This window comes from Stenella coeruleoalba (assembly GCF_951394435.1).
Source record: "Stenella coeruleoalba genome assembly, chromosome: 10".
NCBI lineage: Eukaryota > Metazoa > Chordata > Mammalia > Artiodactyla > Delphinidae > Stenella > Stenella coeruleoalba.
In genome coordinates, this window is record NC_137156.1 from 55,935,092 (window position 1) to 55,949,385 (window position 14,294).

Sequence of the window (14,294 nt, forward strand, 5' to 3'; positions counted from 1 at the left end):
GAGCTCAGTGCGGGAAAGGATCTAAAGCAGCCTCAGTGGGGAAGAATGCTGGGAAGAGAAGAGAAAAATGCCAGGCAGAGGCAAGAGGGCAGTAGAAATCCCACAAGCCACATGTGTGCTTGCCCAGATGTTAGAGAGTTGTTGTCTTGGATTCAAGTGCCGCCCTAGAGCAAGATCCTCCCCAAACTGAAAAAGAGACATTAGCTGTCTCTGCCTGATGACTAGAGTATTTAAATAATATCATTAGGGGTCCACTCTTATTCTTTATGACTGCATCCTGTTTATTTCCTTCATATATATTTATTAGTTATATATACACATTCTATCTTTATTAAAAGTTTAATTATGCATTTGCTTGTTATCTATCATTCTCACTAGAATATTAGCTCCAGTGAGGACTTTACTAACCAAAGTATACCCAGTGCCTAGTAAAATCACTCTTTCAGAGTCAGTGTTCTGTAATATCTGTTGAATGAGTGGGTAAACAAAACAACAAAGGATAAAGGGATGAATGTAATTCTCCTCACTTACCAAGGAATTTTAGATGCTGGCAGTGCTCTTTTATAGGAAAAGACAGAAACTCCATCACACTGTCAGGATGTCAGGATGTCTAGTCTTTCTCATAAAATTATAGCTTGTATTCCAATGAGTGCCGTATCCTAATGTGTGGTTTAGTTAACATAGGTCATGGGCTCAGGGACTGGCCACATCTGGGCACGGTGAAGACTGACTCTCTAGACCATAAAAATAGAAGCTGGATTCAGGCAGCACTGTTTTACACCCTTAGGAAAAGTCTTCCAACCTTGATTCCCTACTTACAATTTCTACCGAACCATCAGCAAAGTCAATGTAGTTTAACACATGGTTTCTTAGGTTACTAGGCTAAATAAAATCTGCTGGAGCTAGAAGGACTTTTCTACATTGACTTTTATCCTTGCTGTTTAATTAAATCCCTCACCTGAGAAACGAGTGATTTTCAGCCTTCTCACTTTCTGTGGCATCAGCATGATACTGTGACTGTTGAAATACCAAAATGCCCGTTGTGTTTAATGCTTCAGGTGCAACAAGACTGTTATATTTGGAATCCCCTAAGAAGATAGATATTAACTGAAAATTGAAAATGACAGCAGAGGAGATTGAACCAGAATAGCAAAAGGAGCACACAAATCTACTTCCCTTCTTGCTCCAATCCCTTAAAATGTCAGAAAATACATTTTTTAAAGAATACATCCATCATAGTACTAGAAAATAAGAAATAACACTATCAGAGACCAAAAATCTTAGGAGTTTCCTGGGAGACTACAGCAAATAGAGAACAAGGCAGATGACCAGAGACCAAAGGATGCTCAGGATAAAAAACAAGTTTAAATGTAAGAGCACAAAAGAGACACTGAATTCACAACAGGTTCATTAAAGAGCATGATGGTGTCTTGGTGACTGAATTGTATTAATGGCCCCAATTCTTCACCAACCCTGTATCCATACTCTTTGCCATGAGACTTTACAGTTCCTCTCACTGCAGAGTTGCTTTGCCCAATAAAATGAGGCAGAAATGAAAATGTGTCAGTTCTGAGCCTAGGCCATAGAGGTCTTATGTGTTTTTCACTTTTCCATTTGCTGCCCTGGCAATGCCATGAAAATCCCAACTGACCTTCTGGGGTATGAGAAACATGGAATAAGGCAAAATCACCCTAGGCATCCCAGCCAGCAGCCAACACTCAAGAATGTGAGTGAGTCTTTGAGGTTTGGGGGCTGTTTGTTACACAGCATTACCATAGCAATATATAACTGATACAGAGTCCCAACGGTGGTCATAACACCGTGTTACTTCTTAGAATGAGAAATAGGCAGCAATGGTGTTTGACTCTAGAATTAAACCATTACCTGTACTCTAAAGAAAGGGAACCCCTGCCCAAGGAGAGCTCCTGTTTGGGCATGAAAGACTGAGAAAGAAGAAGAATTGTGTTGAGATAATTCTGGACCTCCAGAGCTTCTAGAGAGCAGGAGGGAAGGAAAAGATAGCTCTACTTGGAGGAAAATAATCTAACCTTCTCCCTCCCTGGGGTTAAGAAAGCTGCCCTTGTTTTAGCCATTGGGGTGGTGGTAGGAGGCTCCAGACTGCTTGTCTGCTATACTCTCAAGCATCCAAAGATGAGATGCATCGACTGACACACCCTGCTCTCTTAAGCAGAGCCTGAAATTGACCCTCATACATTGCAGATACAGATGTATGTGATAGCAGAGAAACTTGCCCAGTGATTCACACCCTCTGATTTCAGTCATGAATATAAAGAGACAGCCGAGAAACAGGTGTTGGAGAAAATACCTTGATAGGAAGGAGAAGTAAAGTAATATGATAAAGAACAGGCTAACTAATCCTAGTGGAAACAAATCATTCAATAAAGGGGAGAAATATTGTTCTAAATATATAATAATATCCTCAGAAAGATCCATCATACTATTCCATCCATAACATAAAGTGACAAATGTTAAAAGGAAACTTTCAGAAAATAATACAGAATGCTTGAAAATTCAATTTTTTTTAATTCTCAGTATTATAATAAATATTAGAAGAGACAAGCCCATTAAGCAATTAGGAAGATTAAATTGAGAAAAATTTTAGAACAGAGTTGTTCTTTTGGGGCGGGTAGGGGTTGTTATTGTTGTGTTTTTTGGCTGCATCGGGTCTTAGTTGCGGCGTCCGGGATCTTTCCTTGCAGTGCACGAGCTCTTCATTGCGGCGTGCGGGCTTCTCTCTAGTTGTGGCAGATTCTTTACCACTGGACCACCAGGGAAGTCCCAAACAGAGTCTTTTTTTAAGACAGAAAATGTGTAAGAGAGACAAAAGGTATAGATGATTGATCCAGCAGGTCCAACATGTGTTGCATAGAAATTCCAGGAAGAAAGAAGAGAGAAAAATGAATGGGAGAAAACAGTGAAAAAAATAGACAAGATTTTCCCAAGTTGAAAAAGAGTACGATCTTCAGATTGTAAAAGTGTCATTACGTGCAGAGAAGAAGGAATGAAAAGACACATACACACACACACACATACACGTGGATGTGAAAGTCCAATAAGAAGTGGCAAATAATCACCATATCTACAACAATACCAAGAGCAAAAACATTATGTAATTCTTCAGTTAAACCAAGTAATTCTTGATGAAGGATATAACAGACACACACACAAGTCTAAAATAAAATTCCAGATTATACCTACATAAAAGGTGGCAGACAGGGCAAGTGGAACTAAGTAAAAATGGTTTCAAGAAGGTACTGAGAAGACATAGCTGATAATAAAGATAATGTCTCATTCCAGATGTCATTAGTAAACAAAAGAAACAGCCAAATACATCTATATCTCTATATAAATGTCAGTGCATGAAAAAGGGTCCAGAAGGAGGCACAGGAAACCACTCACAGTGGTCACCTCTGGGCAATGGGAGGAGAATTATGGGGCAGAATATGAAAAAACTCCAGTTTTCATATTTTAGACTTCCAAATTTTAGAATTTTTTTCAATGCAAAGATGATCATCTATGTATAATATAAAAATAAAGCTTAAGATTATTTTTAAAATACAGCACAAAAAATTACACTTGCTTTCAGTATCTAACAAAGCTACTTTCATGGGTGGGAAGAACAGGTAAAAGTCATGTTTATTTTAGTCCTATTTATTTTAGGATTATTTGTGTAAGTGAAAAGCTACCACTTCTGACTTTAAAGGACCATCTTTTTCTCTTTCACCCCCTCTACTTCCCCACCCAACTCATTCATTCTTCATTTTAGGCCAGGAGACATGATTACTCTCCTAGAGGACTCCAATGAAGACTGGTGGAAAGTAAGTATTGCTTTTTCTTGAAGAAAAGTCATTTGGTAAATATAATCACAATGAATGCTACAATTGTGGATGCATGCCTCCTTTTTCCTTTCAGGGGAAAATTCAAGACAGGATTGGCTTCTTTCCAGCCAACTTTGTTCAGAGAGTACAACAAAATGAGAAGATTTTTAAATGTGTTAGAACCTTCATTGGGTGTAAGGAACAGGGGCAGATAACACTGAAAGAGAATCAGGTGAGTAAAGCACACAAACACATACCAAGTATGACCAAAACGGAGTAACTCATTTTTTTTTTTTTTTTTTTTTTTTTGCGGCACGCGGGCCTCTCACCGTTGTGGCCTCTCCCGTTGCGGAGCACAGGCTCCGGACGCGCAGGCTCAGCGGCCACGGCTCACGGGCCCAGCCGCTCCGCGGCACATGGGATCTTCCCGGACCGGGGCACGAACCCGCGTCCCCTGCATCGGCAGGCGGACTCTCAACCACTGCGCCACCAGGGAAGCCCCAGAGTAACTCATTTTGACAAATAGCAGTACATGTGAGTCTGAATGAGTGGAGTCACAAGCGAAGTATTCACTTTGAGAAAAGATATTCTTAGTCCAATGATATTAGTGTAGGAGGATCTAAACATGCAAAACCGAAGTGTTAGGAAGCTCACTTGCCTTCCCTGGGAACCAAACATATAGATTATATATTATTTATAGAGCTTATATACCTACAGTGTTTTGAAGTTCTATACATGCCCTATAAATGAGGAAACAAAGGTTCATAGAGGTCAGGTACCTTGCTCAAGGGGCAAAAGCTTGGTAAGTGGCCAGGCTGGAACTTAAAGATAGGTCTGCAAGCTTCAAGTCATTGCCTTCCACTGAGCCATGTGCCCTGGACAATGTGGAACAAACAGAATGTAAAGTGCCTTTTGCATAGTTTGGTTCCCCGGGAAGCAAGTGTCCTCAGGGCAAGTGTCCTAGGACCAGAAGGGCCCTTGGAAACAAATTCTTCCTCATACAGAAGCCCTACTGAATCATTCTTGATTCCAGGCAATGGAATCACCCTTATCAGACTGAGACCCCATCTCTAATGCCATAAACATCCCACAAAGCAAACGGGACATTTCCCAGCTGGATTCCATACCAGTGTTTCAAACTTCTCCAGGATTACCCACTGTATCCTTCCTGTTACAAAATCTGGAAAGTCTTTTGAATGAAATACATTCGGGAAGGATGTTCATCTTTATTGGCAAAGCATTATTACATAATTTTGCTAGCTTGTTTGATTTTTTTCTCAGAATAATCTTTTGCTTCCCCATTTGAGATTAAACATTGTTTTACGTTATTAAAATACAAATCAGTGAAAACAGAAGGCAAGTTAAAATTTGCTTCAGTTGGTCAATTTCCAGAAGCAGAACAGCTGCTCAAAGACTTCTACCAATCCCTTGGCCGTATTCCCCCCGAAAAAAAATTTTTCTGGGAATGAGCTCACATTCTCCACTCTCATGGTTGAACTGACAACCTGCCGGGGTGGGGGTGAGACAAACAACCCACCATCTTTAATTAGACACGCTCGAGACACAACACAGCATTTTGGCCTGAACCTGGAACTGCATGAATCTACCCATAATTGTTTAGGAAAGGGCTATAACCCTGATATTTGTCTAGCCTGGTATTTCTAAGGTGTGGTCTTTGCATCATGTGAATCAGAATCACCTGGGAGCTTGCTGAAAATGCAGATTTTTTTTTAATTCATTTTATTTTTCGCTGTGTTGGGTCTTCGTTGCTGCGCTCAGGCTTTCTCTAGTTGCGGCGAGCAGGGGCTACACTTCGTTGCGGTGTGCGGACTTCTCATTGCAGTGGCTTCTCTTGTTGTGGAGCACAGGCTCTAGGCTCACGGGCTTCAGTAGTTGCAGCCCGCGGGCTCAGTAGTTGTGGCTCACAGGCCCTAAAGCGCAGGCTCAGAAGTAGTGGTGCACGGGCTTAGTTGCTCCACGGCATGTGGGACCCTCCCAGTTCAGGGCTGGAACCCGTGTCCCCTGCATTGGCAGGCGGATTCTTAACCACTGTGCCACCAGGGAAGTCCCTGAAAATGCAGATTTCTAACTCCATCCCACACCTGCTGAAGCAGAAACTTTCAGGGCAAAGGCAGGGAATCAGCCTTTTTTTAAAGACGTCCCAGGTGCTCCGATCAAAGCTAAGATTTGAGAATGACCTTCATTTCCATTTTTCACTTTTAAGCTCTATAGTAGTTCTTTGGCAACTGAAGGCATTATTTTTTTAATTTTTTTGTGGTACTCGGGCCTCTCACTGTTGTGGCCTCTCCCGTTGCGAAGCACAGGCTCCAGACGCGCAGGCTCAGCGGACATGGCTCACGGGCTCAGCCGCTCCGCGGCATGTGGGAGTTTCCCGGACCAGGGCACAAACCCGTGTCCCCTGCATCAGCAGGCGGACTCTCAACCACTGCGCCACCAGGGAAACCCTAAAGGCATTTTTATTTCCAATTACATATGGGTCAACAAAAGGCACTGAGATCTCTTTACTCCTATACAAATCTCTATTTTCGATCTTTGTCATCAATGTGTGTACCAATTCTTGGAAAATATCAGCCCCCTGAAAGAAAATTCCATTTTAAAAATCTATTATTGAGAAGAAATTTTAAATTTGTCTCCACTTTAGTGTCTTAAATTATTTTACGTGTAAAAATTCAAAACATGCTTGTTGATTGAGGGGAGTCTAATGTATTAGCAAAACACAGATTCCAGTATCTTACAGAAATGGATCTATATCCTGTGTGATTTTGACAAAGTCATCTCTGAAGGTCAATGTTCTCATCTGTAAAATTGGCATAGTAGCATCGATCTCTTGACATGGAGGTGAATCACCTGTGTAAAGCGTCAGCACAGTGCCTGACCACCGTGGGTGCTGAACGGGGTCATTACCCTTGCTGCCGTCATCATTCAGAGAAAAGCCTAACCGGGAAATCCATCTACAGTGGCCAGTGCCACCTAAAATTACCTAGTAAACATCAGAAAATAGCATGATATTTAAACTCTGAAAATATAAAGAGACAAATGGTCATTAGCAGGGAAGTAGAAGAAATTAAATCCTGAAAACAAATGTAATGCATCTCTTTGATGAAATTTCTGCCTCTGGGGTTAATTTGTCTCACAATTATTACATTATTTTTTCACAGAACTTTTGCTGCAGATAGAATTAAGTTATCTTTTTGTTGTGAACACACCTAGAGTTTGCATGGACACGAGTATGTTTTCTTCATTTTTGAAATTTAAAAACTATCCTTATTAAATCAACTTAAACACCATAAAACTATGTTTTAATCCATCCATAGTTCTGTCATCCCTAGAGAACTATTTTAATAGATTCTTGTGTTCTATAAAAGCTTTAAAGAAAAATGGATAAATCATTTTTAGATTAATAAAACTAAAATGCTTTTATTGTGGAGAAAATTTGGAAAATATCCTCAAAAATTACAAAGAAGAAAATAAAGATCACAGGTAATTCAGCCATCAATCAACATAATTACTTTTATGTTATTTCCCACCAGACTTTTCTTCTAATTCTTATTTTGATATCATATTATATTTAGTTTCCCAACTGTTTTTTAAACTTAGTTACTAAATGTTTATCAAAACACATGGTTTGGGCTTCCCTGGTGGCGCAGTGGTTGAGAGTCCGCCTGCCGATGCAGGGGACACAGGTTCGTGCCCCGGTCCGGGAAGATCCCACATGCCGTGGAGCGGCTGGGCCCGTGAGCCATGGCCTCTGAGCCTGTGCTTCCGTGCTCTGCAGCGGGAGAGGCCACAGCGGTGAGAGGCCCGCGTACTGCAAAAAAAAAAAAAAAAAAAAAAAAAAAACACACATGGTTTAGCAGTTGTATAACATATCATCATGTAGATCTGAGGTTGGGAAACTATAACCAATGGATCAGTCTGGCCCTGTTTTTAAAGTAAAGTTTATTAGAACACTGCTGCACTCATTCATCTATGTATTGCCTGCATTGCCTGCGGCTGCTTTCACACCGCAACAGCTGGGTTGAGTCATTGCAGTGGAGACCACGTGGCCTGCAAATGTTTCCTATTTAGTCCTTTACAGAAAAATTTTTCCAACCCCTAGTGTAGGTGTACAAGAATGTATTACGTTTTCCTCTATGATCGGATATTCAGAGCTTTTAAAAAATTATTATGGATAACTGCAATGAACACCTCTAAACCTAGATTGTTTTTTATAACTCTGATTACTTCTTTAGGATATGCTTTAGAATTTACAGGAAAACAGATAAACAATTTTCACAGTTCTTGATACATACTGCCAAATTGCCTCCCAAACATTTGTGCCAGTTTACACCCACATCAGCTGTTTATGAAGATATTCAGGTTACCACATCCTCGCCAGAACTGAACATTACTATTTTTTACATATTTGCATATCATACAAAATGATATCTGTTTTTTTGATAAGTGAATAATATTTCATGTTAATCCTCATTTCCTGGATGCTTAGAGAGGTTGAAATTTTAACACATTTGTATTTCTTTTATGAATAATCTGTGTACTTTCTTGTTTTCTTACACTACTGAAAAAGTTTTCTATCCTTTAAAAATATTTGCACCTGATCTATCATGTGTGGCCAGCGTTTCCCCCAGTTGGTCCTTTGCCTTTTGATCTTAATGCTTCTTCCTTCAGGAACTTAATAATGCTTCAGTTGAATTATCTCTGTTTTATCATATTTCCCTTATGGTTTTAATCTCTTTATTGCTTCCCACTTTATCACTTCACTTCTTCCTAGGAGAATGTTTCAAGATAGTCCCGCACTTCACTTTAATTTTCTGAAGTTTGATTCAGGCTTTCATCACTTCTAACATTGATCTTAATTTAGTGTTTATTTCCTTGTAGTATTTTCTTCTCAATCAGCCCGCTTTCCTCTACAGCAGGTTTTCTTTAAGTTAAGTAGGTTCCCACGTAAACCTAATGTAATCACAGGGGTCCTTATAAGAGGCAGACAGGAGGGTCCTAGTCAGAGGAGATGTGACAGTAGAAGTAGAGAGGAAGAAGGAGAGGGATTTGAAGATGCTGTGCTGCTGGCTTTGAAGATGCAGGAAGGGACCATGAGCCAAGGAATGCAGGTGGCCTCTAGAAGCTGAAGGTAAGGAAACAGATTCTCTCTTAGATCCTCTGGAAGGAACACAGACCTAATGACACCCTGATTTGGGGACTCTGATCTCCAAGACTGCAAGATAATAAATTTGTGTTGTTTAAATCTACAAAATTTATGGTAATTTGTTATAGCCACCATAGGAAACAAATTCAGATTTGTTTGGATTTGTTTCCTATGTAAAAGCCAATTTGCAGATGTGATTATATTGCAGGTTATGGACCACGTGACAGGGAGAGAGCCTGGATTGTCTACATTGGCCAAATCTAATCATTTGTGCCCTTAAAAGCAGTGAAATGTAGCTGGCTGGAGAAAGAGAGATGCAGCAAAAGAGGGCAGAAGAGAGATGAGGCAGAAGGGCAGGTCAGAAAGAGATTAAGTGTGAGAAGGACTCAACCCACGCTTGTTGGATTTGAAGCTGTAGGAGGGGGCCACAAGTCAGGGAATTCAGGTGGCTTCTAGAAGCTGAGAAGGACCCTTGGCTGACAGCCAGCAAGGAAACAGGGACCTCAGTCCTACAAGTACAAGTAACTGAATTCGGCAACAACCTAAATGAGCCTGGAATTGGATTCTCTCCTAGAGAAATAGAAGAGAAAGAAAGGAATAGGACCCTACTGACTCCCTGGTATTGGCCTTGTGAAACCCAGAGCAGAGAAAACTGGCCAAGCCCACCAGCCATAGGATTTAGAGAACTGTGATATAATAGATTGTGTTGTTGAAAGCCACTAATTTCTGGTAATTTATGACAGCAGAAGTGAACTAATACATATCTCAAGTCACAAAACTCCAATTGAGTCAACTGCAAAAGGTATATTTTACTCATATAATAAGATGTCTGGATACAGGGCAGTTCTTGTATTCGTAATTCCGCAGCTTGATCCCATGATCGGAGAGGGATCTAGATTCCTCCACCCCTCTGTTCTGCTATGCTTGAAATGTTAGCCACCTCCCCTAGTGGTCACAGATGGCTGCAGCCACTCCAGGAATCCTTGCCAGAAAAAGAAAGAGATTTTCTTCCTAGTGCATCTCTTTTAAGAGGAAAGCAACTCTTCCCAGAAGTTTCCGAGCAGATATTCCATCCTGTTTCATTGGCTGGAACTGAGTCCCATGGGAACCACTAAGACTCATTAGCAAGGAGGGTAGAAACAGACTTGGACCAATTAGGATTTACCTGAGTCCTGCAGGGTTAAGGATGGACAACAGAACAAAAGTCCGGACTCTGCTGCATGGGAAGGGGGCAGTAATGACTGTTGATATCAACCAACAAGGTCTGCGTCATCTTTTAGGCTGGTAGATTTATCCTTGGTCCAGCAGCACAACTTGCTTCTGTCATCAGTTGAGCTCAGCTCCAAAGGTCTTATGGAAATTTCAGCTTCTGGAATGGCTGTCAGTCTGGGCGTTCAGTATTTTGACATTTCTTCCCCACCTCCAACTCCCTATCTTTTCACAGGTATTTTGAGGGGAAAACTGAGTCTAAGAATGCTAGGCAAGAAATCTTTTTAAATAAAATGACTGTTCTTCTGCTGTGAGTGGCAGCATATTTAAATGTTAACGAGCTTGGAGGCAATGCAGGGGGAAACCTTAGACATAATTAGCATATGCGCTCCCGGAAGTGGGTTAGACTGAAGGACTTTAGCCAGATAGGACTAAAATGGAACTGAGCCAAGAGGGGCACTTAACCGGCAGGTGGTAGATTTCTGAAACATGAATCAGATACCAGTCCATTGTGTGCCCCAAGCCTCAGGAGTCACAAATCAAGCTCTTTAAGTATCCTAATACTTAATCATAAAGCTCCTTATTCTGTGTAAAAGAAGAACCCGCTCTATTGGTTTCTGTTGGTGCCCTGCCTACATCCCCTTCACTAGGCGTGTGCACCCCTCTTCCAGTTGCTATGTCAGCGACTAACAACTCATAGCTGCCCCTTTTCCAGCGAATACCCTTGGTGGAACAAAAGCTGCCTCACCAGAGTTACGCTCTCACTCCGCAGGTCAGCAGCCAGTGACCAAGGACTAATGTGGGGTCCAAAATGCCAGACCCCTTGCTTGAAAGTGGGTCAATCCTATGACACAGTTAACGCTACGGCGCCCGCTGTGGGATCAGGCTGAGGTTCACCTCCAGCTGAGACCACACCCTTGCCAGCTCCTTCTCCTGCCCCATCCTGCTTCCCTCATGTCCCACCTCCCGAGAGCACTCCCACAGCAAGTCACTTGCACAGGGATTCCTGTCTCAGGCTCTGTTTCTAGGCAGTCCAACCAAAGACAAAACTCACCACCCTTGGAAGCAGGTTCAGCAGGAGAAACTCACAGCACGCTGACAGCCCTTCAGAACTGCTTCTCATTTACAGCTGGCCACAGCCACCCTTACATGCCCTTCAATGGCCTGTTAGTGGTGAATGACAAAATACCCAAATGGATTTTAACCACCTCCTTTTTTAAGTCCAGCATAGGTGGTCTTACTCTGGAATATGCAAGATGATAGCGTCTATTTTCTTGTGACCAGGAATGAAATAGCTTCCTGTGACTTCCTGACATTATATGTATAAACTTCCAGGCATATGACAGGAGCCTGCTAAATGGTAGCCATTATTTTGGATTTTAAAATAATATATTGAGGACTCATTGCGTGCCGCATGCTAGGCTCTGTGATAAGCATTATCTCATTCTGTCCTCATAGGAACTCTTCAGGGGGACACAGAATCATCAATCCTGCTTTACTGATCCTCATTCGTGAAGCTGAATCTCAGAAAACATTCAATGCCTGGACCTAGTTCCAAACCCAGGGTGCTGCTTAATTTCTTATCAAATATTTTTCTCACCGAGCCACGGTTTCCCTAAACCAGTCTCCCTTTTCCAATTTGGTGTTCCACTGACTTCAACCAGCGGTGATTCAAGCTGCGGGTTCTAGCTTCTTTCCCATTGACACGTTTCTTTTTTTCTTCCTTTTTTCCAGATCTGTGTGACTTCTGAAGAAGAACAAGACGGCTTTATCAGAGTCCTCAGTGGAAAGAAGAGAGGTCTGGTCCCCTTCGACGTTCTAGAAGACATCTGATTGCTGGCCCCTCCTCCTTTTGCAGTCGGCAAACTGCGGTGATGCCTCACCTCACACTGTGTTAACCCAGAGGGGCTGCCGCGCTGACCCGCCACCCAGGAAACAGTGAGACAAGACTCAAGAATCTGAGACTGTGGGGGAACAGCCGCAAGGCAGGAGGCGCATCCCACAGCACATCCAGGCTGCCCAAAGATGGGGGTGAGGCTGAGAGAGTCGGCCAGCAGAGCCGAGTAACCACCGCCATCCCCCAGGACTCAACTCCCTCCCTGTCCATGTGGTGTCAGTTGACCCGCTGGAGGATGCTCCAGTCTGTGGAGTGGCCCCAGTTGAGGCTCAAATCCACGTAGCCAAGTGTGATTCTGGTTCCAGACCTTTGTCCTCAGTACCGACCAATCAGCATCATCACATCTAAGCCCCCAGCAGTCTCTCTGCAGAGCATCAGGAAGCCCTACTTCCTAGCCCCCAGTACTCCCCACAAGCCCCTCACTGTGATCGAGCTGTCTCTCTGGCCTCCGAATAAGTCCTGGTGGCCTGCGTTAGATGTGAGGGATAAGTTGATGTGGCACCAACTGCAAAGACCTGATCTGCCCCAAACTTGCTGTCAGGCAGTCCCTCCGGCTATTCTAGTTACTGACAAAGGTGACGGAGGCAGGATACGAGACATGGAAGGAAACAGTGGGCCCAGTGGGGTAAGGTGGGGCAAAGAGCTCTTAGTTATTTACGATTATACAGCCCTTTCAGTTATGAAGTCCTTTCCCCAAGGAGATGGAGCTGGGGAAGTGAGTGTGGAAAAAAGTCTCCATGAGTGCTTCATCTTCATTTGACATCCTCTGTCTGGGGACGGTTTCCCCTCCTGCCATCCTGTAGGACTCCCTTTTGAAGGGAGTTTGAGCCCACCTTGCAGGGAACCAGAAACATGGAGGAGAACCAAAAACAGCATCTTAGGAGAAAAGTAGCCAAATAGGAATCCATTCTTCTTTAGGGCAGAATATTATGCCCCAGCAGATATAAAGTGGAAAATAATCCTTAATGCTTCATCCCTTTGAAAACAGAGGAACTTGGGGCCTGTTTAGCATCAACTAGAGGAATCTCTATTACTCTGTATTTGTACTAATGTTTACAAGAATGCAATATACTGTGATGCCTTCCTCCTCAAGCCTCCTCTTAGCATTCAAACTTGCATCTTATCAGTCATTAATGCAGTTAAACTTCAATTCACAATGACCTTCGAATTAATGTCGGTTTGGTTTATTTTGTTACGGAGCAATAAAATCATTAGAACAATTGGTTTTTAAAAGACTTAAGTGGATGCATCCTGTGCATGTAAGCATTATTTCCCAAACCAAAGCATCATTAGTCTCCGTTTATTTCTTTTGTTACTGCTCAGTGTGAAGTTGGGAGCTGAGACGGGATGGCTGCTGGTTTCACAGTAGTGTGGATGCCTTACTCTCATTTTAAAGCCAGCATCCAGAATTTCCTCCCTCTCTGATACAACACGCAAAACTGAGTGTACAGAATCAAGATGGATTCTTCGAGAGCCAGGGTGGATAACATGACTGCCATTCCATAAAATGGAACACCAGAATACAAACACTCTTTGCCTCTAATTCAATATTCCATTTAATAAAGACAACACAATGGCTGGAAAGAGCATAGAAAACATGTGTCCTGATCTCTTCTTTCTGTTGGAATATCCACTGAAGCTTTTGGGTACAGTTTTGTTACATCCTATGCAAATTTAATCTGCATTTTAAAAACTCAGTTTTGGGCTTCCCTGGTGGTGCAGTGGTTGAGAATCTGCCTGCTAATGCAGGGGACACGGGTTCAAGCCCTGGTCTGGGAGGATCCCATATGCTGCGGAACAACTAGGCCTGTGAGCCACAGCTACTGAGCCTGCGCGTCTGGAGCCTGTGCTCCGCAACAAGACAGGCCGCGATAGTGAGAGGCACGTGCACCACGATGAAGAGTGGCCCCCGCTTGCCACAACTAGAGAAAGCCCTCGCACAATAAACGAAGACCCAACACAGCAAAAATCAATAAATTAATTTTTTTTAAAAAATCAGTTTTCCTTTCAAAGTTGAACAGAAAGAGGCTACGGTAGCCAGGCTCCAAGGTGATCCCCTCAATGATCCCTGCTTCCTGACATTCTTGACTTTGTTTAGGCCCCTCCCACATTGAATCTGTGCTGGTCTTATGTGGCCAGTAGACTGCAGCAGAAGTGATTCTCCATGATATCCGTGGCTAGGTGA

The 14,294-nt window shown here is 42.6% G+C and overlaps 1 protein-coding gene across 11 annotated transcripts in view; it reads left to right on the forward strand.

Moving 5' to 3' along the window:
* The window catches only part of STAC (SH3 and cysteine rich domain), a 370,710-nt gene extending 356,711 nt beyond the window's left edge, over positions 1-13,999 (forward strand). For 5 of the 11 annotated variants that reach the window (XM_079934185.1, XM_079934190.1, XM_079934191.1 and 2 more), the window contains 3 exons: positions 3,788-3,839; positions 3,934-4,071; positions 11,947-13,998. In XM_079934185.1, the coding sequence (XP_079790311.1) occupies positions 3,788-3,839; positions 3,934-4,071; positions 11,947-12,045 (289 nt within the window). In that variant the 3' untranslated portion in view covers positions 12,046-13,998. Of the gene's footprint in view, positions 1-3,787; positions 3,840-3,933; positions 4,072-11,946 lie in introns of all 11 variants that reach the window. The other 6 variants (XM_079934181.1, XM_079934183.1, XM_079934188.1 and 3 more) reach the window with 3 other exon arrangements.
* The last annotated feature ends 295 nt before the right edge of the window (positions 14,000-14,294 follow it).